At 40.8% G+C, this 26,474-nt stretch overlaps 1 protein-coding gene across 1 annotated transcript in view; it reads right to left on the reverse strand.

Annotated features, from left to right (window-relative positions):
- Window positions 1-7,052: 7,052 nt before the first annotated feature.
- The window catches only part of LOC142740680 (pleckstrin homology domain-containing family A member 3-like), a 31,846-nt gene continuing 12,424 nt past the window's right edge, over window positions 7,053-26,474 (reverse strand). Inside the window, exons 2-8 of the mRNA XM_075850090.1 lie at window positions 22,984-23,100; window positions 21,862-22,017; window positions 20,434-20,570; window positions 13,930-14,094; window positions 12,851-12,894; window positions 12,138-12,287; window positions 7,053-10,101 (exon numbers count right to left, since the gene is read on the reverse strand). Of these exons, the coding sequence (XP_075706205.1) occupies window positions 12,164-12,287; window positions 12,851-12,894; window positions 13,930-14,094; window positions 20,434-20,570; window positions 21,862-22,017; window positions 22,984-23,100 (743 nt within the window). The 3' untranslated portion in view covers window positions 7,053-10,101; window positions 12,138-12,163. The remainder of the gene's footprint in view (window positions 10,102-12,137; window positions 12,288-12,850; window positions 12,895-13,929; window positions 14,095-20,433; window positions 20,571-21,861; window positions 22,018-22,983; window positions 23,101-26,474) is intronic.

A 26,474-nucleotide genomic window follows, 5' to 3' on the forward strand; every position in this document is an offset into this window, starting at 1 on the left:
TGTGAACTAGTAACTATTTTGGGTGGTATAACCGTCTGTTTTTCAAGCAGATGCATTTAAATTCTGAAAAATGCTATTTTTTGTAAATTTTCTCTAAATTTTGCAATTTTTCACAAATAAAGACTGAATATATCGACCAAATTTTACCACGAACATGAAGCCCAAAGTGTCACGAGAAAAAAATCTCAAAATCGCTTGGCTAGGTTTAAGCATTCCGACGTTATTACCACATAAAGTGAAATATGTCAGATTTGAAAAATGGGCTCTGAGCCTTAAGGCCCAAACTAGGCTGCGTCCTTAAGGGGTTAAAGAGGCTCTGTCACCAGATTTTGCAACCCCTATCTGCTATTGCAGCAGATAGGCGCTGCAATGTAGATTACAGTAACGTTTTTATTTTTTAAAAACGAGCATTTTTGGCCAAGTTATGACCATTTTTGTATTTATGCAAATGAGGCTTGCAAAAGTACAACTGGGCGTGTTGAAAAGTAAAAGTACAAGTGGGCGTGTATTATGTGCGTACATCGGGGCGTTTTTACTACTTTTACTAGCTGGGCTTTAGGACGAGAAGTATCATCCACTTCTCTTCAGAACGCCCAGCTTCTGGCAGTGCAGACACAGCCGTGTTCTCGAGAGATCACGCTGTGACGTCACTTCCCCAGGTCCTGCATTGTGTCGGACGAGCGAGGACACATCGGCACCAGAGGCTACAGATGATTCTGCAGCAGCATCGGCGTTTGCAGGTAAATCGATGTAGCTACTTACCTGCAAACGCTGATGCTGCTGCAGAATCAACTGTAGCCTCTGGTGCCGATGTGGCCGACACGATGCAGGACCTGTGAGTGACGTCACAGATCTGCACTGTCAGAAGCTGGGCATTCTGAAGAGAAGTGGATGATACTTATCAGAACGCCCAGCTAGTAAAAGTAGTAAACACGCCCCGATGTACGCACATAATACACGCCCAGTTGTACTTTTACTTTTCAACACGCCCAGTTGGACTTTTGCAAGCCTCATTTGCATAAATACAAAAATGGTCATAACTTGGCCAAAAATGCTCGTTTTTTTAAAAATAAAAACGTTACTGTAATCTACATTGCAGCGCCTATCTGCTGCAATAGCAGATAGGGGCTGCAAAATCTGGTGACAGAGCCTCTTTAAGTAAACGGGTGCCAGCAAGTAGTCTCGATCCAAAAAGACCATACGTGTATCCAACAAATAAATCCTGCATCACTCCAGTATTCACGATAAAAAAAACTGTGGTTTATTGAGCCAACATAGCCAGTGCAACGTTTGTCCCACATTAGGACCATTATCAAGCAAAGTGATGCATACATAGTCAGTGGTTTATATAATGTGTATCCAACATACATAATTAATCTCATTAAGATAATAAGACTAGCATATAAATCTTATTATAGCATGTTAAAAGCATTGTAAGGTATCAAAACAATACAAGTTGATACAAAAGTGAGAGTGTGATATTTAAAAATAACAATACATAAAATAATAAACAAAACAATTGACATAATTACAAAAAATACAATAATCAACACCTGTGTAGAGACTAAAGACTGCATGACCACTAACCAATCAAGAGCCGAGCGCTCAATTAGTGTACGACGATGCTGTAAGTACGATCGCTGTCATCCATATTCGGCGTCCGCTGAAATCCAATGCGCATGCGCCGGATCAGCAGAGACCGGAAGTGACACATCTATCTAGTTGCTTGGTTACCAACCACTGGTAAACAAACCATCGTGAGCAGATATTCAAGAGATCACGTAATATATATGTATGTAATCAATAGTACTAAACCGGAACCACCACCAATAAGATTTGGAGAACTCATAATCCTATGTAACAGAAAACAAGTCAGAGGTCAGCAAAAAACACGATGTCCACGATCAGTATTACAAAAGGTAAATATACCAAAACATACAGACACAGGTAGGGAAATATAAAAACACCACATTATGAATCATCATAGGTACCAGTATAGGTGTCATAACCTCATGATTTAACCCGTTAGTGACCGGCCCATTGTGTTTCTACGTCGGTCACTAACGGGCCTTATTCCGATGCCATAGACTTTTTACGTCGCGGCATCGGAATAAGTAAACAGAGCAGGGAGCTGTCAAATCTCCCTGCTCTCAGCTGCCAGAGGCAGCTGAGGGCTGGGAGCGTCCCTGCTCTGCCGGGTGAGATCGATATTAGTATCGATCTCACCCGTTTAACCCCTCAGATGTGGTGCACAATAGCGTGCACCGCATCTGAGTGGTTTTGGAGAGAGGGAGGGAACTCCCTCTCATCCCACCGACACCCGGCGATACGATCGCCGTGTCTCTGTGTCTCCAATGGCAGCCGGGGGTCTAATAAAGGCCCCCAGGTCTGCCTGGAGTGAATGCCTGCTAGATCATGCCGCAGGCATGACCTAGCAGATGCCTGTCCGTGTTAAACGGACAGGCAGTAATACACTGCAATACAAAAGTATTGCAGTGTATTATAAATGCGATCGCAGAATCGCATATTATAGTCCCCTAGTGGGACTAGTAAAAAAAGTGAAAAAAAGTTTAATAAAGTTAATTTTAAAAAAAATGTGAAAAAAAATGAAAAACCCAGCTTTTCTCCTTACAAAATGCTTTACTATTAAAAAAACAAAATAAAGTTAAAAAGTACAGATATTTGGTATCGCCGCGTCCGTAACGACCCCGACTATAAATCTATTACATTATTTAACCCGCACGGTGAACGCCGTAAAAAATGTAATAAAAAACTATGGAAAAATTGCTGTTTTCTGTGAATACTGACTTTAAAAAAATGTGATAAAAAGTGATCAAAAAGTCGCATCTACTCCAAAATGGTACCAATAAAAACTACAAGTCGTCCCGCAAAAAAAAAGCCCTCATACAACCGCATCGGCAAAAAAATTAAAACGTTACGGCTCTTCAAATATGGAGACACAAAAACAAATAATTTTGAAAAAAAAGCGTTTTTACTGTGTAAAAGTAGTAGAACATACAAAAACTATACAAATTTGGTATCGTTGCAATCGTAACAACCCGCTGAATAAAGTTTGTGTTATTTATATAATAAAAGTTAATCAATAAATAATATGTCCCCCAAAATGGTGCTATTAAAAAATACAACTTGTCCCGCAAAAAACAAGACCTTATACAGCTATGTCGACGCAAAAATAAAAAAGGTTATAGCTCTTGGAATGAGACGATGGAAAAACTTAAAAAATGGCCTGGTCATTAAGGTTTAAAATAGGCTGGTCATTAAGGGGTTAAGGAAGCAAAATATTTTTTAATTGATATTACCATATAGGTACAAAAGCATAAGGTCCAAACGAGGGAGGAGGACCCATGATCACTTTATGTGATCAATGGTAACCACCATCCAGGTTAGTGGTAAAACCGCGCAACACTTTCGTGTACCCGGCCAGACACACAAAACCCATAACTCGTGTATCAGACCAATGAAATAGTTCAATAGTTCCATAAAATAATGTATGTATTCTTACTATAACCCCACCATATGTCAACAAAATAATAACATAATATCTTATATACTGATAACCGGACATGGTGAATCGAATACCAGCCTCTTCTTTTATTACATCCACATCATATTTATGTATTTGATGAGATTATTACACGTATAATGGTACCTATGATGACAGTGTTTTTTGCTGACCTCTGACTTGTTTTCTGTTACATAGGATTATGAGATCTCCACATCTTATTGGTGGTGGTTCCGGTTTAGTACTATTGATTACATACATATATATTACGTGATCTCTTGAATATCTGCTCACGATGGTTTGTTTACCAGTGGTTGGTAACAAAGCAACTAGATAGACGTGTCACTTCCGGTCTCGGCTGATCTGACTCATGCCGAATATGGATGACAGCGATCGTACTTACAGCATCGTCGTACACTAATTGAGCGCTCGGCTCTTGATTGGTTAGTGGTCATGCAGTCTTTAGTCTCTACACAGGTGTTGATTATTGTATTTTTTGTAATTATGTCAATTATTTTATGTATTGTTATAGGTTATTTTTAAATATCACTCACTTTTGTATCAAGTTGTATTGTTTTGGTACCTTACAATGTTTTTAACACACTATAATAAGATTTATATGTTAGGCCTTATTCACACAAACATATAATACGTCCGTGCTACGCGTGTGGAAATCACGCGCGTCGCACGGACCTGTTAATGAAAGGGGCCGTTCAGACGGTCAGTGATTTTCACGCAGCGTATGAATGCGTGAAACTCATGACATGTCCTATATTTACCCGTGTTTCGCGCTGCACGCACCCATTGAAGTCACGGGGTGCATGCAAATCGCGCTCGGCACACGAAAGCATTTCCAGGTGCCGTGCGATTCGCGCAACAGCAGTAAAAGAAATGAATGAAAACAGAAAAGCACCACGTGCTTTTCTGTTTGTAAGCAGAAAACCAAAGTGTCATCATGATGCCGGCTGCGCGAAAATCACGCAGCCGCGCACCATATGCTGATGACACACGGACCTTTTGCGTGCGCAAAACGGACATGTCCGTGTGAATAAGGCCTTAGTCTCAGGGTATGTTCACACGACAGCGTCCATTACGGCTGAAATTACGGTGCTGTTTTCAGGAGAAAACAGCACCGTAATTTCAGCCGTAATGGCATGTGCAGGCGTCTTTCGCTGCGTCCATTACGGATGTAATTGGAGCTGTTTTTCTATGGAGTCCATGGAAAACAGCTCCATTTACATCTGAAGAAGTGACAGGCACTTCTTTGACGCGGGCGTCTTTTTTTACGTGCCGCCTTTTGACAGCGGCGCGTAAAAAAAATGACCGTCGGCACAGAACATCGTAAGACCCATTCAAATGAATGGGTAGATGTTTGCCGACGCTTTTGAGCCGTATTGACGGACGTAATTCGGGGCTATAACGCCCAAATTACGTCCGTAAATAGCGTGTGTGAACCCAGCCTTATCTTAATGAGATTGATTATGTATATTGGATACACACTATATAAACCACTGACTATGTATGCATCACTATGCTTGATAAAGGTCCTAATGTGGGACAGAAACGTTGCACTGGCTATGTTGGCTCAATAAACCAGTTTTTTTTCATCGTGAATACTGGAGTGATGCAGGATTTATTTTTTGGAGATATACAGTGAAGGAAATAAGTATTTGATCCCTTGCTGATTTTGTAAGTTTGCCCACTGTCAAAGACATGAACAGTCTAGAATTTTTAGGCTAGGTTAATTTTACCAGTGAGAGATAGATTATATAAAAAAAAAAAAAAGAAAATCACATAGTCAAAATTATATATATTTATTTGCATTGTGCACAGAGAAATAAGTATTTGATCCCCTACCAACCATTAAGAGTTCAGCCTCCTCCAGACCAGTTACACGCTCCAAATCAACTTGGTGCCTGCATTAAAGACAGCTGTCTTACATGGTCACCTGTATAAAAGACTCCTGTCCACAGACTCAATGAATCAGTCTGACTCTAACCTCTACAACATGGGCAAGACCAAAGAGCTTTCTAAGGATGTCAGGGACAAGATCATAGACCTGCACAAGGCTGGAATGGGCTACAAAACCATAAGTAAGACGCTGGGTGAGAAGGAGACAACTGTTGGTGCAATAGTAAGAAAATGGAAGACATACAAAATGACTGTCAATCGACATCGATCTGGGGCTCCATGCAAAATCTCACCTCGTGGGGTATCCTTGATCCTGAGGAAGGTGAGAGCTCAGCCGAAAACTACACGGGGGGAACTTGTTAATGATTTCAAGGCAGCTGGGACCACAGTCACCAAGAAAACCATTGGTAACACATTACGCCGTAATGGATTAAAATCCTGCAGTGCCCGCAAGGTCCCCCTGCTCAAGATGGCACATGTACAGGCCCGTCTGAAGTTTGCAAATGAACATCTGGATGATTCTGAGAGTGATTGGGAGAAGGTGCTGTGGTCAGATGAGACTAAAATTGAGCTCTTTGGCATTAACTCAACTCGCCGTGTTTGGAGGAAGAGAAATGCTGCCTATGACCCAAAGAACACCGTCCCCACTGTCAAGCATGGAGGTGGAAACATTATGTTTTGGGGGTGTTTCTCTGCTAAGGGCACAGGACTACTTCACCGCATCAATGGGAGAATGGATGGAGCCATGTACCGTCAAATCCTGAGTGACAACCTCCTTCCCTCCACCAGGACATTAAAAATGGCTCGTGGCTGGGTCTTCCAGCACAACAATGACCCGAAACATACAGCCAAGGCAACAAAGGAGTAGCTCAAAAAGAAGCACATTAAGGTCATGGAGTGGCCTAGCCAGTCTCCAGACCTTAATCCCATCGAAAACTTATGGAGGGAGCTGAAGATCCGAGTTGCCAAGCGACAGCCTCGAAATCTTAATGATTTACAGATGATCTGCAAAGAGGAGTGGGCCAAAATTCCATCTAACATGTGTGCAAACCTCATCATCAACTACAAAAAACGTCTGACTGCCGTGCTTGCCAACAAGGGTTTTGCCACCAAGTATTAAGTCTTGTTTGCCAAAGGGATCAAATACTTATTTCTCTGTGCACAATGCAAATAAATATATATAATTTTGACAATGTGATTTTCTTTTTTTTTTTTTATATAATCTATCTCTCACTGGTAAAATTAACCTAGCCTAAAAACTCTAGACTGTTCATGTCTTTGACAGTGGGCAAACTTACAAAATCAGCAAGGGATCAAATACTTATTTCCTTCACTGTATATAACATGCAAATTGCGTTTTTTTTGGTCACCTTAGCTCTCCAAAAAAATTTAATACAAAGTGATCAAAAAAGTCACATGTACCCCAAAATGGTATCAGTGAAAACTACAGCTCGCCCTGCAAAATTTAAGCCCTCACACCGCTAAGTTAATGGGGAAAAGAAACACGTTACGGCTCTCAGAATATGGCAACAAAACATTTTTTTTTTTGCAAATAGTTTTATTTGATTTTTTTTACAAGTAGTAAAACATAAACCAAAAGATACATTTGGTATCGCTGTAATCGTATCAACCTGTAGAATAAGGTGAATATGTAATTTTTACTGCCTGATTGATGCTGTAAAAACAAAACCCTCAAAAAATGGTGTAGTCGCTGTTTTATGCCCATTTCACCCCACAAATATTTTTTTACAGCTTCCCAGTACATTATGCGGTACAATAAATGGTGCCATAAAAAACTCCAACTTGTCCCGCAAAAAACAAGCCCTCATATGGCTATGTCGACGAATAAATAAAAAAAGTTATGGCTTTTAGAAGGCGGGGAGGAAAAAACTAAAATGAAAAGCAACTCAAATTGGCCATATCCTTAAGGGGTTAAAGCTGAAAGTTTACACTTCACTTGGGGTTATGGGAATTCCACAATAACTTTTTTTCTCATTGGTGGTTATGTGCCCTGTAGTTAATCATTCCATCCTTGTTGTAATACAAATCTGTTAACCATGCACAGACTTCCAGGTGGACTTCTGCTTGTACACAGGAGCCAATCTGAATAAACCGAGCTGCAGTATAAAATCTGTCATGGGCTAACAGACATTACAACAAGCATTAGGCCAATGGTCACCTGTATTCTGCCGACAGCTTTTGCAATGCAATAACACTATACTACGGTCTTTTTGTATATGAATGGCTCCAAACCTGTAGCTTCACAGGCTGGCATTCCAGAACATGTACGGCCGAAGGATGATTTTTGTTACTCCTACTGTACAGATGACAAGCCGAGTTACTATGGGATACATTTTACCTGTACTTCAGTATGGTAGTCCCGTGAACTGATAAATTAATAATAGAATGTGGTCTAAACAGGTTGGAGAATGCAAAAGAGCTCTCCCATGAGTACAGCCTCCAAGTCTTCCTACCGAATCTCCGCCAGAATAAGTACCCTTATTAGACTTTTAAAAAATGGCATCTCACAGCGAATCAGAACCCTACTACAATTAGCTCCAGAATTATTTTGACAGTGACACAAGTTTTGGCATTTAAGCAGTTTACCAAAACATTCACTATACAGTTATATCATCAATAAGGGTTTAAAGTGCAGACTCTCAGCTTTAATTTGAGGGTATTCACATCCTAATTTGAGGAACTACAGCTCTTTAATATGTAGCTGCATCTTTTTCAAGGGACCGAAAGGTAATTGGACAATCATCTCAGAAGCTATTTAATGGGCTGCATTGGCTATTCCCTCGTTCATACATCATCAATTAAACAGGTAAAAGGTCTGGAGTTGATTCCAGGCGTGGCATTTGTATTTGGAAGCTGTTGCTGTGAACCCACAACATGAGGTCAAAGGATCTCTCAATGCAAGTGAAACACACCATCGTTAGGCTGAGAAAAATGAAGAAATCCATCAGAGAGATGGCACAAATGTTAGGAGTGGCCAAATCAACGGTTTGCTACATTCTTGAAAAGAAAAAAAAAGCAGCACTGGTGATTTCATGAACTCCAAAAGGCCTGGATGTCCACGGAAGACAACAGTGGTGGATGATCACAGAATCCTTTCCATGGTGAAGAAAAACCCCTTCATAACATCTACCCAAGTGAAGAACACTCTCCTGGAAGTAGGTGTATCAGTATCTAAGTCTACCATAAAGAAAAGACTTCACGAGAGCAAATACAGAGGGTTCACCACAAGGTGCAAACCACTAATCAGCCTCAAAAATAGAAAGGCCAGATTAGACTTTGCCAAACATGTAAAGAAGCCAGGCCAGTTTTGGAACAGCATGAAAGGAAGATCAACCTGTACCAGAATGATGGGAGGAAGAAAGTATGGAGAAGGCTTGGAACGGCTCATGATCCAAAGCACACCACATCCTCTGTAAAACATGGTGGAGGCAGTGTGATGGCATGGGCATGCATGGCTGCCAAAGGCACTGGGTCACTAGTGTTTATTGATGATGTGACTGAAGACAGAAGCAGCCGGATGAATTCTGAAGTGTTCAGGGATTTACGTTCTGCTCAGATTCAATCAAATGCAGCAAGGTTGATTGGACGTCGCTTCACAGTACAGATGGACAATGTCCCAAAACATACTGCGAAAGCAACCCAGGAGTTTTTTAAGGCAAAGAAGTGGAATATTCTGCAATGGCAAAGTCAATCACCAGATCTCAACCCGATCGAGCTGCATTTCACTTGCTTACGACAAAACTTAAGGCAGAAAGACCCACAAACAAGCAACAACTGAAGACGGCTGCAGTAAAGGACGGACAAAGCATCACAAAGGAGGAAACCCAGGGTTTGGTGATGTCCATGTGTTCCAGACTTCAGGCAGTCATTGCCTACAAAGGATTCTCCACAAAGTATTTAAAAAAAACGTTTTATTCATGGTAATGTTAATTTGTCCAATTACATTTGAGCCCCTGAAATGAGGAGGATGTGTAGAAAAATGGTTGCAATTCCTAAACGTTTCACAGGATATTTTTGTTCAACCCCTTGAATTAAACTTGAAAGTCTACACTTCAATTGCATCTCAATTTCAAATCCAACGTGGTGGCATGCAGAGCCCAAATCATAAAGATTGTGTCACTGTCCACATAATTCTGGACCTAACTGTATGGATTATCGAGGTGCAACGACTCCATGTTTTATAGGTCAGACACTGACACGGCACCAATAGGTGGGACCTTGTTATCTATGTTCTGGGGAGACTTATTTTGCATGTCACATCTGCAAGTCCACAGGCAGCATTGGGAGAACCTGTCCACTGTATATGACTTGTCCATAGGCTACGTAAAAAAGCCAGAGCATAATGAAATATAGCCTAGACCTTTCTCCACATAGGTGGAATAGTTTATAGATCTAATGTTAATTATAAAAGAGGTTCTATAATGACTGCTGTATATGGAATTCAGTAATCAGAATATCTCTAGAAACATATAAAAATTATATTTTATTTTATATTCACATTTTATATATTATACAGTTGTATCAGTTATGGGCCTTCGCACTATTATAAAATGACTGTTTACACACAAGTATAAATCTTCTGCGCGGAGGATCTTCTTAGTATCTTTCAAAACAAGGGCGATGTTAGAATTTGGTCCCAATTATTTCTGTAAAAGAGAAATAGGAAAAATGTATTTCGTATTATGGAGATCGAGAAAAGGGATGTGTGAGCGCCTATACCTCAGATGTACAAATTTAAGAAAAAGAGCACAATATTAAAAAAGGGTTGAACATGTTAGAAAAAATATGGCTGTTTCTTCCAAAAAAAAAGCACCACCTCTGTCTATGGAGTGTGTCTGGTATTACAGTTCCGCACCATTGAAGAGAACGGGGCTGAACTGCAACACCACGCACAACCTGTAGACTGGAGTGGCATTGTTTTTGGAAGAAAGTAGCCTTGTTTTTGTACAACCTTTTTAAAACCCGCTACTTATTGATAGAGGACCTGTCAGCTGTCCCGACATCTGTTTTAGTAAGGCCCCATGCACACGACCGTAAAAACTCTCCGTAATTGCAGACCATAGTACGGTCTGCAATTACAGACCCATTCAGTTTTATTGGCCGCAGACACCTTTCCGTATCGCTACAGATGGGTTTCCATGCCGTAAAAGTGTTCAGAAAATTATGGAACATGTCCGTTTTTTTGCATTTTACAGGCCCTGCTCCCATACCTTGTATGGGAGCAAGGCCCGAAAATGCTGGCGACCGGCCATGCTGGCAATGACAAGGGGAATGGTAACTTTTCTTTGGCAGCAGAAATATAGTATTACACGGCAACTATTTAAATGAATATATTTACAAATTCTATGACATCAAAATACCCCAACAGGGAATATGATCAGTGTCTGTCTTGAGTAGAAAACACCTGTAAGTTCCAATGACAGCGTCACTGAGCATAGTCCCACCTCTCGAACTCCATCTCTGCTAGTGTCATGGGCAATTCTACAGGGTGTCAACCAATATTCAGCAACCGCTTTGGCGACAAAATCTTAAACCGTACGTATATTACAATGTGTGATCATTAGGCTACATTTACACCTGTGTTGTTACATTTAGTTGCTCTGCTCCGTCAGAGGAAAACGAACAACAGAATGCCGGAAGCAACGGCTCCGTTGCACGATGGACACTACTGGCGGTCGATTGAACCCGTTTGACTTTACTGTGCTCTGTCGGGTTTCTGTGGTTTTACCAGTAATCTCGGCCGGATCTGCGTCAAAGGTCCCTAACGGAGCCTCCAACGCATATGCAAACGAAGAAGGATTTTGGGATAAACATCTCCAGGTAAAAGCCTTACATAGGGCTCAAAGTTGTTTAAAACACCATACGCACAATAAGACTCCTTATTAAAGAATGATAATTGCATTCTACATTTGGTGACCACACGACTCCATGACACACTAAGGACATATTTCAGTAATATTTATAATACTGCTATTAGAGACTCCTTTTGTGAGATGTTGCCCATGCTGCTCTAACATATACTGTCCCACTAAAGGATTTAGGAAAAACATAAAATAAAAAAATATCTTGACCTGCAGTAAGTCACCAGCTAGAAAACGTGTCTTATAAAAAAGGTAGGAAGCAAGTTTCCATAGAAACAATTAGTACAGCTCCTTCCTTCATATTAATGTTGTCAACTATAAAAAGGAGCAATTATTTACAGAATTTTGCCTCTTAGTAAGATGTTCAGAAGCATCAAACATAAGATGTGAAAGAATAAGCAACATCAGTATGGAAAAAAAAACCACAGAACTGATAAATTGGAATTGAAAAAACAAACACACAATGTTAAACACTATTTGTCATTGCTATGTGTGCACGAAATAAGACTCAACAGGGGCGTAAAAAAACAAAAACAAAAACAAAAAAAAGCGATGAGAGGGTCCATAGCAAAGATTAGCACCTCTGGATTCTGGTTAAAACTAAAACACCCCCTAACCACCTGAGACAGGGGGATTTGTGGCTTGTTTGCCCCCGCACACCTCTTTTCCAGAATCCTTGGGTTAATTCTCCACACCTTTATTTGTAGGTCCTGTGGACAGGGGATTCCTGCACAGGTTCATACCACCTGATAAGGGATGCAGCCAAACTGGCCTAGGCCCCCGCGCTCTACCTCTCTGGTGGGCACATCCTTGGTCCTTACCTTGTTTAGTATGGGACCAGGACTAGTTAACCAGATGTTCCATTACTGGATGGAAAGTACGGTCGTTCCTGAGTATGTAAACGGATTGCCATTTGCTCCAGATTCTTCATCACAGTAATTCCATCATCCTGCTTTCCTGAATTAAAAGTCCTATGAGAGACACAACTGCATTAATCTCTTTGGTCGATTTAGGCTTGGTGGGACTTCTTTAAAGGGAACCGGTCACGTGGTACATGCTGTCTGATCTACCATCAGCAAGTTATTGATATATAGTTTTATGGGAAAAGAGTCAGGATAACCTGCATTTTATCCATAAAAAAATCCCTCATTCTGGGCTTTAACGACCAGTGGGCGGTCCTATTCAGTGATTGACAGCGCTCCCTGTATGAAGTAATGAGTGTCAATAGAGATAACGATCAATCACAGAGTAGGACCGCCCACTGGACTTCTAAGCCCAGAATGATTGGAGATTTAGATCAATAAATTCCAAGTTTAACAGAATCTTTTCCCACAAAACGATATAAATCTGCTCAGCTCCTCCTGCTCTATAACATGCTGCCTGCAGTTCGGACAGCATGTACAAAGGGAAAAGGATCCCTTTAATAGCGCACTATAATCACTGAATACCATGAATAATAAATTACATTTCTATTTTGTGAGTCCAATCACAAAAGAGCATGCAATATTGATAATTAACCCCTTTATCGGCTCACCTTGGTGGCATCGATTCAACAGGATGGCTGAGAGAACGTCTTACCTAAAAGAAAAAAAAAATGGAAACCCATTAGAAGGATTAAAGGTTCAACCAACAAAATTCTTATGATCTCTCATTGTTGTGCGATATTCCGTAGAGCCAGATTGGTAAAACAGATCCCACTGGTCACCTGTAAAAACCATTAATAACTCAGTCACCCCTTTCAATATGGGAGCCGCTGTGGCAAGCAGCAAGTCACCTGCAAATCTGGGTCCCGAGACCCCCGGCAAATAGGTCTGCCTCTCCATGTATGCCCATTTTGGGACACCTGAAGTCTGGGTTGCGCATAACCACCTATATACCAGTCCCTCTTGAACAGTTTGAAAATAAAGGCATTAAAAAGCATTTGAATTTTTTGTTGCTGGTTTTGTTAAAATCCTTTGTGATGGATATAATATTTTGCATTATGCAAGGTTCACTAATTCTGAACTTTTATTGGGGGTTGCACCCCTGTGGATACTATGCCAGCTTCGCCTACCTGCTGAAAGCTGCAAGGCCCATAAAGTAGCCTCATATTCCCTACTGACCAACTGTGATCAGTCATCTCTAAGTTTGCCACCCTGTGACTTGAGAGGCCTCTTGTTTGCACATACTACTTACCTAAAATGAGGGGGGGGGGGGGGGGGTTGTCAATTCCCAAGAGCCTCATCCTCTAAATTATCTCTGTGTTAAGGAGTTTTTAATGACAGGGAAGAAATATTTTTCCCTTCCCCGTCATAAGCAGGCGTGTGCAGCGCCATGAAAACAACAGAGGACGTAAAAGACATTATGGGCAGTGTTCTGTCCCAGATCACCAGATCATGCAGGACTATACATTAAAAGACTATGGGTGAATGGGTTAAGGCTCTGTTCTAGCTAGAATTACAGAGATCTGTAGTCGCTTCTGCAATAATCTCCAGGAGGCCATGCGCACTAACGTCTATTAATACAAACGTACAAAAAAAGTTTACATAGAACTTGGAAAAATGTGGAGACACAAGACCTGAGATCGTAGAAATAGTCAAGGGACTATTCCTCTGCTCGAACTTATAAAAATACCTTTCGAATCTGGGGAAGTTTGGTGCCAACCACATCTCCTGGTAAGACTGGCAGAGGAGGGTCTTGTTTATGCAGGTTAGTGTTGACGTACTTTATACATTCATCTAAATTAGAACAGATGTAAGAGCACGTTCCCTGTAGTGTGGAGCATGCTGTATTAAGTTTCTGAAAGAGGGGAAAAAAAATAATTATATACAGTAGATCATTCAGCACGATCATAGAAACAAAAAGGAAATATAATTGGACAATGGTTGTAATATGGATCCATAGTGGAGGATTCTATTGGTTATTAAATTCTATGCATACTTTTGAAACACATTTTTATGTTAAAGAAAAGTTATCAGTGTGTTTGGTGCAACTTTATAACGACATTAAAAATTATTTGCACCTTTTCAGATACAGCCGCTTCGTATCCTGTATGTAGGGCTGAAACCTGAATCAGTCAGGACAGCGGGACTGATCGGTTCAGTAAAAGCCGGTCCTGCGTGTCTGACACGCATAATCCACCTGTTATCGAGCACATCTAAGTTATGAACTTCGATGTGATTGGTAAGAGCTCAATCCTGCTTGTTAGAGACATGATGGATACAGGTTTCATCGCTAGATACAGCTGCTCTGTATACAAAGCAGCTGCATCTCAAGAAGTAAAAATTATTTTTAATAAAAAGTAATTAGAAGGTTGCACCAAACACGCTAATACACTTATTTATTTTAAAAAAAACAAAAAAAAAACAAAACGCAAAGACACACGTACTCAGAAGGTGTACATAGCCTTTAAATGCAACTCAAGGTCTTGCCCGCTATGATGTGGATTTTACCATTTCTTTTGGATGTATCATACTTTGCTCTGATTGACGTGTAACTGGTCAATTCAATTTTTCACTCTGATCCCTTTTATTGTTGGGGTGTTTAGACAATAAAACACTACTGCTATATTGATAACGCCCATTGACCACACACCTGACTCTCACTTGCTTCTCTTCCACTATGCAGCAGTTGTTCTCATGCACAACAGGGTACATGAGACCCCACCTATCAAACATTTACAGCATATCTTGTGGATTTTCCATAAATGTATCATTGGAATACCCCTTTGAGGCCCCATGCACGCATCTTTTTTTTTTTTTAATATATATCTGTAATTCCGGATGAAATTGTGGACCCATTCATTTCTATAGGCCATGGACACCTTTCCGTATATTTCCAGATGTGCGTCGTAGAAATGATCTGCAAACTATAGAACATGTCCTATTCTTGTCCACAACTGCGGCATGGACTCGAAGTCCAGGGGCGTTTCTGCAATCGCAGATGGCTACCGATGTGCATCCGTATTTGTGGACAGTAAAAACACTTAGGCCTCATGCACACGACCGTAGCCGTGTGCACGGCCGTGATTTTCGGGTCGGCCGGCTGCGGACTGTCAGCCGCAGGCCGCCCGCACGTGCACATGGCCGCGGCCATTGTTTTCAATGAGCCCGGACCGCAGAACCGGGCCATAATAAGACATGCCCGTTCTTTCTGCGGTCCGGGCTCCCGGGCCGTGCACGGACCGCAAAAACTACGGTCGTGTGCACGGCCCCATAGAAAAGAATGGGGCCGCAATTCTCCCGTGGATTTTCGGGGGAATTGCGGCCGCAAAAACACGGTCGTGTGCATGAGGCCTTAGTCGTGTGCATGAGGCAAGTCTAAGGAAAAACTGATGTTTGTTTCCATGGCCGTAGTGGAATGAAGTAAAAATGTGGCTCATATGGAAGATTATTATTTTTTTCCTTATTACAAGCATATGAGGTTACATCAGATTAGTGTCAGACTAATGAAGCAAAACACTTTCTAGTTGCTGGGTTACAGATACTTGTATAGTTTTAGTATGATATTTTACCTAACATTTAAACTCTTATTTTAACTAAGCATCTGTCATGTACCTCTTTGCACAGGTTTTGTTTTGTTAATTGCATTGTAGGTTATTTTGCAAAATAAAACATCTCTAATTGGTCCTAATTCAAAATTGTCTACCGTTTCGTCTGTAGCTGTAGTGTATTTCAGTACATGGCCAGCTGCTGTATTCAGTTCCCTCTCTGATCCGTCAGTCTGCTTCCTGACGGCAAACTGGGCAGCTTCTGCTTTGTAGACTCATGTACGAGCATTTACTGTGGCATCTGCAAGGTCCTGCACACTGGTGTGTGCTGTGCAGATGAAGACCGTTCCCCTTCAGTTGTTGAGCAGCCACTTTCTCCTCGTCACTGAGGACTACTGTGTAGGGTTGCATGATGCATCGAAACGGTTTCGATACTGTGCACCCTCAAACTGTCCAATACCGTCAATTCATGTATTTCGATACTAAGCTGTGCGGCCGCACAGCTAAGTATAGTAATACATGAATGGCGTTAGGGCGGGGCTGCTCCTGAGACCTGAAGTATGCATGCGCGTTCAGCATGATGTGATGCGGCCGGCCCTGCACTAATGAATGGCGGCACTACTGAAGACAGAGAACATGGCGTGCGCACTACAAAACACCCCCATGTTCTGTCTTCAGTGCCTGCGCCACCGCTCATTAGTGCAGTCACCTTATGCTGACCGCACGCACACATTTATGATCAGGGGCGGGGCAATGGCTGTATTCCACAGCCGCTCTAATGGCGGAGACCAGAGAAACCTCTCATCTCCGCTGCTATTCCCCTGAATGCGTCAATTAAAGCGGACAGCAGCATTAAAGGAAAAAATGAGAAGGGAGGATGCCACTTGGATCGCATAACAGGGAATCCCTGTGGCGCGAACGAGGGAGATACCATATATGGGCAGACAACCCAGGGTCCATTGAAGGACCCCAGGGCTGTCTGACCATATTTCCTGTTAGGGCATACTTCGGTATATCCTAACAACTGCCTGTGTACTATACATACACAGGCTAATGTACTGGCATATAGATATACTGCAGTACATTAAAAAAATATATATACGCCAGTACACTAAAAGTAAAAAAAAAAAAAATTTAAAAAAAAGTAATGTTACATTTTAAAAAAAACACACATTTTTTTACAATAAACATTAGAATAAGTCTTGATACATAAAATATACACATATTCGGTATCATCTCGACCATAATAACAAATTTATAGCATCATTTATGATGTTTACGCGGTTATAAATTAAAAACTGCTTTCTTTCACTTATTATGTGAGGCACGAGGCATTATGAATTTTGAACCTCCACGTGCCTCACATTAATAGTAATTAACCCCATCATGTACCTCACACATTAACCCAATGTTGCCCATTATGACTGAGGAACATGATGCGGTTAATTACTATTAACGTGAGGCACATGGAGGTTCCAAATTCATCACGCGACGTGCCTCACATCAGAAAATGGATCGGGGGTGCCAGGTCAGCCATCTTTGTACTCCTATGGAGCCCTGCCTCCGACAGGGCTTCATAGGAGACTGTCAGAATCATGATATACTGCAATACATTAGTATTGCAGTATATCGTGGAAGCGATCCAACGATCGCTGGTTCAAGTCCCCTAGGGGGAGTAGTAAGAAAAAAAAAAAAAAAAGTTAACGTTTTTTTAATAAATAAAAATTGAAAGTTCAATAAACCCTTTTTTTTCCCAATTTTCTCTCAAGCACAATGTAAAAAATTTAAAATGAACATAACTGGTATCGACGCATTCTTAAAGGTCTGAAATATTACAATATATAATTTAGTCCGCACATTGAACGCTGTAAAAAAATAAAAAATGAAACCGTCAGCATTGCTATTTTGTGGTCACTTCATCTCCCACAAAAAAATTTAATAAAAAAAAAAAAAAAAAGTGATCAAAAAGCCTCATGTACCCCAAAATGGTACCAATATAAACTACAGCTCGCCCCGCAAAAAAATAAGCCCTCATACCGATAGACGGAAAAAAAGTTATGGCTCTCAGAATATGTCGACAAAACTCGAATTTTATTTTTAACAATCAGTTGTGTCCTTGTAAGAGTACTAAAAAAAAAAAAAACAACTATATAAATTTTGGTATCGCTGTAATCGTATAAAGATAACACACCGTTTTTTTGCCGCCTGGTGAACACCGTAAAAACACACCACCCAAAAGATTAAGGAATTGCTGTTTTTTTCCTATTCCACCCCACAAATATTTTTTACCCAGTTTCCCACTACATTATATGGTACAATAAATGGTGTTTTGAAAAATCTACAACTCGTCCCGCAAAAAACGAGCCCTCATACGGCAATATTGATGGAGAAATAAGAAAAAAAAAAAGAAAAAGATAGTTACGGCTTTTGGAAGGTGGGGAGGAAAAAATGAAAGTGAAAATCCGAAAAATGGCTGCGGTGGGAAGGGGTTAATGACCACACAAAGGTTAGCAATTTTTACACTTTATATAGAGACAAAAAATAAAAGTAGCAAACCACAAACCGTGCTTGTGAATCCCTTCTGTGCTTGTGAATCCCTTCTGTATACCGTGTGCTTTATGGCACTGGGTTATGCCAAGGACTATGACTAGCTCTGGTGACAGAACAGGTATTGTGACATGCAAAGGTTTCATCTCAGCTAAACCGGTTTTGACACAAAAGGTGTTTAATAAGGACTGTTAGGGCATTAGGACATGTATAACAAAGATCATATTAATCCGTGTAACAGTGCAGAGAAATCAATCGGATATATGGTCCTGAGAAAATCTGCTTTGGACGTTCAGTTTGTAGTTTACAGATGGTCCAAAGCCAGAGCAGGCCCTTCCAAGAGCGAAGGGAATCACCTAAACAGAATAGCAGTGATTTCCACATAACAACGCTCCTACATATATTTTAATTTAAATGAAATTTGGGTAGCAAGCCTTTCTATGAAACTGCTGTTCAAGCAAACAACGGGTTGGCCCTTTCTATTTTTGACAAGGGAAAGAATACCAACATGTACATCTTTAATCACTTTGTAATAATGAATCAGATCGATCTCAGAGGTGGATGGAACAAAGGAAGTAGAACTTGCTTCTTCTCCATCCTCCTCTTATCAGTGGCACCCATCGATAACAGTACTTTGTTAAGCCCCTATTACACGGGCCAATGATCGGGCAAATGAGCGCTCACAGATTGCTCATTCCCGATCATTGCGCTGTGTAAACAGGGAAACAATCAGCAAGTGCTCGTTCATCGGCTGATTGTATCGTTTATGCAGCCTAAAACATTATCGCTGTCGGCAGCACGTCTCCCTTTATAAACAGGGAGACGTGCTGCCGACATAATAGAAATGTATGGGGACCAGCAATCGTAATAAAGAGCGCTCGTCCCCATGCATAGCTCCTCGTGAAAGGAGCAAATGAGTGCTCGTTGATCGGCTCTCGTTTACATGGCCCATTACTCCATGTGAGCTTTTTTTTAAGTATCTGTCCCTCCTCGACACAATCTTAAAAAAAAATTATAATAAATTATACACATACACACACACACACACACACACACACACACACACACACACACACACACACACACACACACGAAAAGCAGCAGCACTCACAATGCAATTCCAAGATGGTCTCAGGTGCAAGCAGGTAATCCCGATCCAGGGGATATAGATCAATATTGAAGAAAATCCTACAGCACTCTGTGTTCGTGGGAAAAATGGTGGTTTATTAAGCTAGCACAAGCTGCAACGTTTCCGTCCTGCTATAGGACCTTTATCAAGCATCATGCTTGATAAAGGTCCTATAGCAGGACGGAAACGTTGCAGCTTGTGCTGGCTTAATAAACCACCATTTTTTTCACTAACACAGAGTGCTGTGGGATTTTTATATATATATATATATATATATACACACATATACACACACACACACACACACACACACACATGTAGTAATAATAATAATATTAACATTGCACATATAGATTCAGAATTGCCCAAGACATATCCACAAGGGCAGACTGGGTATCATATTCAACATTTTCTAAATGAACCAGTCTTTTAAAGTGTACATATCATCGAAAACATGTTTTTGATTAGAGGAAAGGGGCATCTTTCTCAGATTGTAATTACGTTCTGCCTGCTCCTTGACAAACCAATTTGATTCTTAAAAAAATGTTGTCTACAGTAATACAATGCATCCAAGACAGGGATGTAGGGAGAGGAGGGAGATGCTGTTGCAGCTCCTTTACCGGTGAGAGTGGGGAGGGGAAGCATAATTATATTTCTGTGCTCAGTACAGAGTCCATCATAACAAAGAATATTTAACTTCTTTTTAAATGCATGCAGGGGGGAAGTAAAAAAAACACAAAAACATTATTCCACTTTATTGAGAGAACAGGGGTCCTGACTACAGCGAGCCGAGGTGGCCGATACATGTAGGAGAGAAGTTATTGGTCTGAGCTCCTAGTTTCCCATAGGAAAGGTAGATATAGGTAGTTTGAGGTGTAATTTACCTGGAGTGCACATGGTGAAGGAGTCAGCCCAACTATGAACTGTAATATCCTTGTTACAGGGAAAGAGCGTGGCAACCTGCAGTTTTTACCTTATTGTTTGGTGAAGATCCTGCCTCCTCTGTAGTCGCTGCTTCTTTTATGTCTGCCACTTGCCCCTTAAGTAGATCACAGAAGAGCCGCAACTCTGACAGTTTCCGACTTAGACTCTCATTATCTGGCAGCACATCTATGGGATATTAACGAAGAATGGATTTCACATTACTGCCCCAACCAAAAGGGAAAACTAAAAAAAGTCAAAAACTCAAGAAAAAAAAACCAAGCACAGCAAATTTTGGATCTCGCTTGCATGAGTGAAATTGACCATTGCCAGTATATTATTTACATAAAAATAAACCAGTTTATCGGCCGTTATATGAATTTGTGCTTAAAGCTCTGTTCACACTGACATCATGGCTTCAGTTTTTTTAACGGAAGTCTACACGCTGTGACATATCCTCCGTCAAAAGTGTAGGAAACCAACAGAAACCTCTGACTGAGGCTCGCAACGCAGATGTGAACAGAGCCTAAAGGCCATTTTACCCTGGGCGATTATCGTGCAGACGAGCGTTCATATAACGCTCATTGCCGATAATTGCCCTGTGTAAATGGGGCAGCGATCAGCAGATGAACGAGCAAACGCTCGATTATCTGCTGATCGTATGGTTTTAAAAAACTAAAAAGGTTATCGTTGTCGGCATGGAGACACGCTGCGGACATGATCATAATGGATGGGGACCAGCGATCGGAGTAACGATCGCTCGTCCCTATCCATAGCTCCGTGTGACAGGAGCAAACGAGCGCCGATCAACGATGTCTTGTTGATCGGCGCTCGCTGCACCAGCCTATTGTAGGCCAGTGTAAAAGTCTCTTTAGTGGGTTTGTGTAATAGTTGAAAACAAATGAATATTTTGCTTAGTAAGATTTGTGTCCCTCCTGCTCCAGAAACTATTAAAGGGTTATTCCCTCAAAGTGTTTGCATGACCGAGTGCCGCTGTGCAGGGAAAACTTTGAAAGGGACACAGCGCTAAAGCAGCCCCTTCCTTCTCAGGATTGATGGGGGCCCCAGAGGTCAGATAAGAAAGTGATGCCACATCTTAAGGATATGCCATCACTTGGTGATTGGAAAACCACTTTTGAGGTTTTTCAGTTCTCATACATGTACACACCACCCAACATTGTCAGGAACTTCTATAGCACCAATTTGTCTGCATTTCCACGCACATTGTGCCAGAAAGATCCGCTTTAGGTCACTACTACAGACTACATTGCAGGAATTCTGACTGTGTATGCAGAACTCCAGCGGGATCCTATGGATTCTTTTAACCTATTCTGTGAGCTTCCGGCTATATAACAGCCACGAGTTTCTGCCGAAATGCCAGAAGCCACATGTGAGGTCTCAATTATAAAAAACTTATTCCCATCAGAAGCACCATGCGGACTTTCCTCATTAAGTTGTTCTCAAAGATAAGCACACATGCCTTTAGATTTTTCAGTTGCGCTGTCCCCCAAACAGGCTTTGGCCGAGCCTAGTGCCACCAACCACCTCTGCCTGTCGGCTGCATTGTCTGCACGCAGGTAGAAGTGCTGCTCCTTTGGTATATAAATATCCATCCTGCAGCTATCAGCCTGATGCACTACAAACAAAAGGAACTGAATTAGTTTATAAACATCGTGGTAGTCATTGTGCCAATGCTATAAAAATATGTCTAAAATACAGACTTTTTAAAAAAAAAAAAAAAAAAGATATAACACTAAGTAATAGGAGATTTAAAGGTCTATAGAAAGAACAAGTATAATACAACACAACACAAGAAGAATTATACACGTCCGAAAGGCAACCTATGATCACATGAGGTCATAAGACTAGTGACCCAGAGCGGCTCGAGTGAGGACTATGTAAAGAAGCCGTCCTCTAACCCCAGAGTAACTACTACTCGTGACCACGCTAAGCTCCCCAGCTCATGAATTAGTCAGACTCCTGGACTCTTAGCAGACATATTTGCATAATGCACTTCAGTATTTTATGGAGAAACTGGGTGTTCCCTTTCTCCTTGTCAATATGGTGGGTCTCCACTTAGTGACACGGTCAGCACTGATTGGACTCCCCCCCCCCCCCCCCCCCACTGTAGAGTTATCTACCACTCTTTTCTATGCAGTGGGACACAGTGTATGTAATATATATATAGTTATTTATTTTATTTAGTTTTCTTTTTTATAATGAGCATCAATGGTTGATGTATGCGACTATATGAAATAGTCGCATGCACCGGGGAATACTTCCAATGTATACCTCCGACGTGCATGAAAACCAATATGTAATTTAAGCCTAAGAAATGCTATCCAAATTATTTTATGGGGAAGGCAAATATTTACATGTAGTTTACAAGTGCAGATGTTATAAAAAAAAAAAAAAAAAAAAATCTACTAATGGAAAAGCCCTTTAAACTCAACACAAGTGGTGACTGTAAATTTGCTCTCATGGCGGAAGTGCTACAGAATATATTACAAAGTATAACTATTCACACAAAAACAAGAGAACCCCTTTATAAGCATAGAAGTCAAGATGGATAAACTAAAATATAGCAATAAGTAACTATTACCTTGAATCTCACATACTGCCATCTTAATGCTGCCCTTGCTCCCTTTATCAACATCATCCTGTGAGTCGTAGTAAGACAAGATGCCTCGGTCCAGCACAAAGTAACGGGGCTGCCAGCCTGTTCAGATTTAAAAACAAAAATTAAAGGATGGCACAAGTTGGTATTCAAATGAAGACTGGCATTTATGACTATGCACGAATTTCAGACCAGTGATTCTGTGTTATCGCTATGCGAGATAGCAGAATTTTTTTTTTAAAAGTTGGCAAAAAAGTGTACATACATATCCTGTAAACTAGTCACACACAAAGGATAACAGCCAAAAGCCATCCTGTGGCGACCTCCAAATAAACACACATACTATATAAAAATATATATATTCATTCTCAGGCCTGAGGAAGACCCCAGTCAGTTGGATAGAAACGTCGCTGTTGGGGGTGAACAAATACACCTTTTCTTTATCCGCTAATTGGAGTGCTGCCTCAAATCTTTTTGTTCTATACCTCTGGGCCCATAGCCGGAGTCTGGGAGGATTTGCACCCAACCGCTGGAGCTGTGCGGCTTTCATTTTTTTTTTTTAGGATGAATGGACAGACAGACAGACAGAGATAGATATGGAAACAAATTGCACAACCATAGGCAAGGTGTATATATTACACATAATACAGGTTAGCGCAACACAAATAAACCAACAGGTGCACAAGCGGATAAGGAACCAGGTTTACTTTAGGGGTAAATGACAGAACATCCCCATAGATACACCGCAGAAGAACCTGACTCAGCTAGTGCCATAATGCTATTTTATGCGCCATCATAGTGACAGCAATACTACCAGTAGCGGATTAAGTAGACCATAGCCCCTGGGCTGTTCCCCAAACTTGGGTCCACTTCCCCACTGCCACACCGTGTCTATAGTGAACACCGCCCTTCTATGCTCGCATTGACAACTGGGTGTTACCATTCCTCTTGTAAAAGGGCTGTGTCCCTACATACTGACAGTATCACACATCCGCCTGACTGGGGGAAGGGTAACACGGCGTTGTCAATTAGTTATAAAAAAATTACACGGTATCGTCGCGATTATAGCGACCTGAACAACACTTAACAAGTTATTTAAAATGGCGTACAAAAATATAAATAAATACAAAAAAATTACAAAGTTGCTTTCCCCCATGCATTTTCCATAATATGAGGTAAATTAATAGGTTCCATGTACCCCAAAATGGTACAACTAAAAACTACATCTCATCCCACAAAACAAAAAGCCCACATATGAGTACATACACTGAAAAATACGAAGCTTACGGCCTTTGGAACGCCATTTTGAAATTTTATCGCGCACACAGGGCGGATTAGCTGCAGATTTTCCGCAACCGATTTCATTGCAAAAAAATAAATAAAATAAAAAAACATGCATAAATTGACCTGTGGGGAGGATTTTTTATTTTTTTTTATCTGCAGCATATCAAATTATACTGCAGAATCATTGCACTTTTGTTGTGGTTTTTCCCCATTGAGTTCATTGGGGAGGTAAAAGCCGCTACAAATAGTATTTTGCTTCATTAACAAAAATAATTATATCAGCGATCGGAAGATTGCAATGTAAAGTCCCTTAGTGGAACTAAAAGAAAAATAATTAAATACTGTTAAATAAAGTTTATTAAAGAAAAAAAAAATAAAAAGAAAAAATAAAAACAATTTTCTCATTTTAAAAAAAAAGGTGGTTCTATTTTGTAACTACTCGAACAATAACGCCGTAACAAAAAACGAAAAAAATGGGCGGAAATGTTCCCCATAACTCCGAATAAATATTGATAATATCCCATGGACCAAAAAATAGCGCTATTGAAAACGCTATCTCAAACAAAAAAACAAGCCCACTGTATGGCTACTTCGGCGGAAAAATACAAAAAGTTATGGCTCTCGGAAAGCGGTGTTTAAGAGAAATTATTTTTAATGAAATTTTTTATTATGCAAAAGTAGTAAAACAAAAAACCTAAACATATTTGATATTGCAGTAAATCGTACCAATACATAAAATAAAGGTAACCTGTTATTTACGCGGCATAGCACATGGCATAAATTTAAAATGTGAATTTTTTTTTATAAAAGTTAATCAATATATTGTGTGCACCCAAAAATGTGTGTCATTGAAAAAATCCACTCGTTCCACACAAAAAAGTAAAAACAAAAGCCCACATATGGCTGTCGACAGAAAAATAAAAAAAAGTTATGACTTTTGGAATGCGATACTGAAAAAAAAAAAAAGGCACGCTTGGCCATTGAGGCCAAAATAGACCTTGCCTTTAAGGAGTTAAGGACCCTGCACTGCAAGGCAGCAATGCTGTGACCATACACCGTATTTTTCGGACTATAAGGCTCTCAGAATGCGGTGAAACAGAACAAATTATTTTTTTTAACAAACAGTTTTTGCTTAGTAAAAGTAGTAAAATATGTCATTTTCCCCTATTTTCTGTTGTCTAAGACTGCAAGGCAAGACGCAGTCTTAGACAACAGAAAATAGGGGAAAATGACATATTTTACTACTTTTACAAAGCAAAAACTGTTTGTTAAAAAAAATAATTTGTTCTGTTTCACCGCATTCTGAGAGCCATTTTTTGGTACATACGATATTTTTATCACTTTTTTTCTCACACACTTTATTAGTTCCCCTAAGGCCTTATTCACACGAACGTATTTTACGTCCGTGATACGCGCGTGAAAATCACGTGCGTCGCACAGACCTATGTTAGGCAATGGGGACGGTCAGACTTTGTGATTTTCACGCAGCGTGTGTCCACTGCGTAAAACTCATGACATGTCCTATACTTGGCCATTTTTCGTGCATCACGCACCCATTGAAGTCAATGGGTGCGTGAAACAGACGCGCCGCACATGGAAGCACTTCCGTGTGTCGCGCGTCAGTTGTAAAATAAATGAATGAAAACATAAAAAGAGAGTGTCATAACGATGCCATATGCCAGAAAATCACGCAGGCAGGCACCATTCACTGATGACACACGCAACTGCTACACGCGCAAAACTCTGCGTTTTTTGCACGCGCAAACGCACATGTTCGTGTGAATAAGGCCTAAGGCTGGGTTCACACAGAGTTTTTTGCAGGCGGAAAATCTGCCTCAAAATTCCGTTTGGAAGTTTGAGGCAGATTTTCCTCTGCCTGCACGCCGATTTTCGCTGCGTTTTTTGCACGCGGCCATTGAGCGCAGCGGGCATAAACCGCCACAAAATTCGCTTTCTCTACCTCCCATTGATGTCAATGGGAGGTCAGAGGCGTAATCGTGCGAAGACAGGCATGTCCCTTCTTTCTCCCGCCAGTTTTACCGCTCGCGGGAGAAAACCGCCCCCGCCTCCCATTGAAATCAATGAGAGGCAATTTCAGCCGTTTTTTGCCATTAGATCGCTGGTACAATACACTGCAATACATGGATGAGTTCCGGAAACCGCGTAACTCGCTGAGCTACGCTGTTTCTGTA

Source organism: Rhinoderma darwinii, chromosome 2 (assembly GCF_050947455.1).
Source record: "Rhinoderma darwinii isolate aRhiDar2 chromosome 2, aRhiDar2.hap1, whole genome shotgun sequence".
In the NCBI taxonomy this organism is placed as follows: domain Eukaryota; kingdom Metazoa; phylum Chordata; class Amphibia; order Anura; family Rhinodermatidae; genus Rhinoderma; species Rhinoderma darwinii.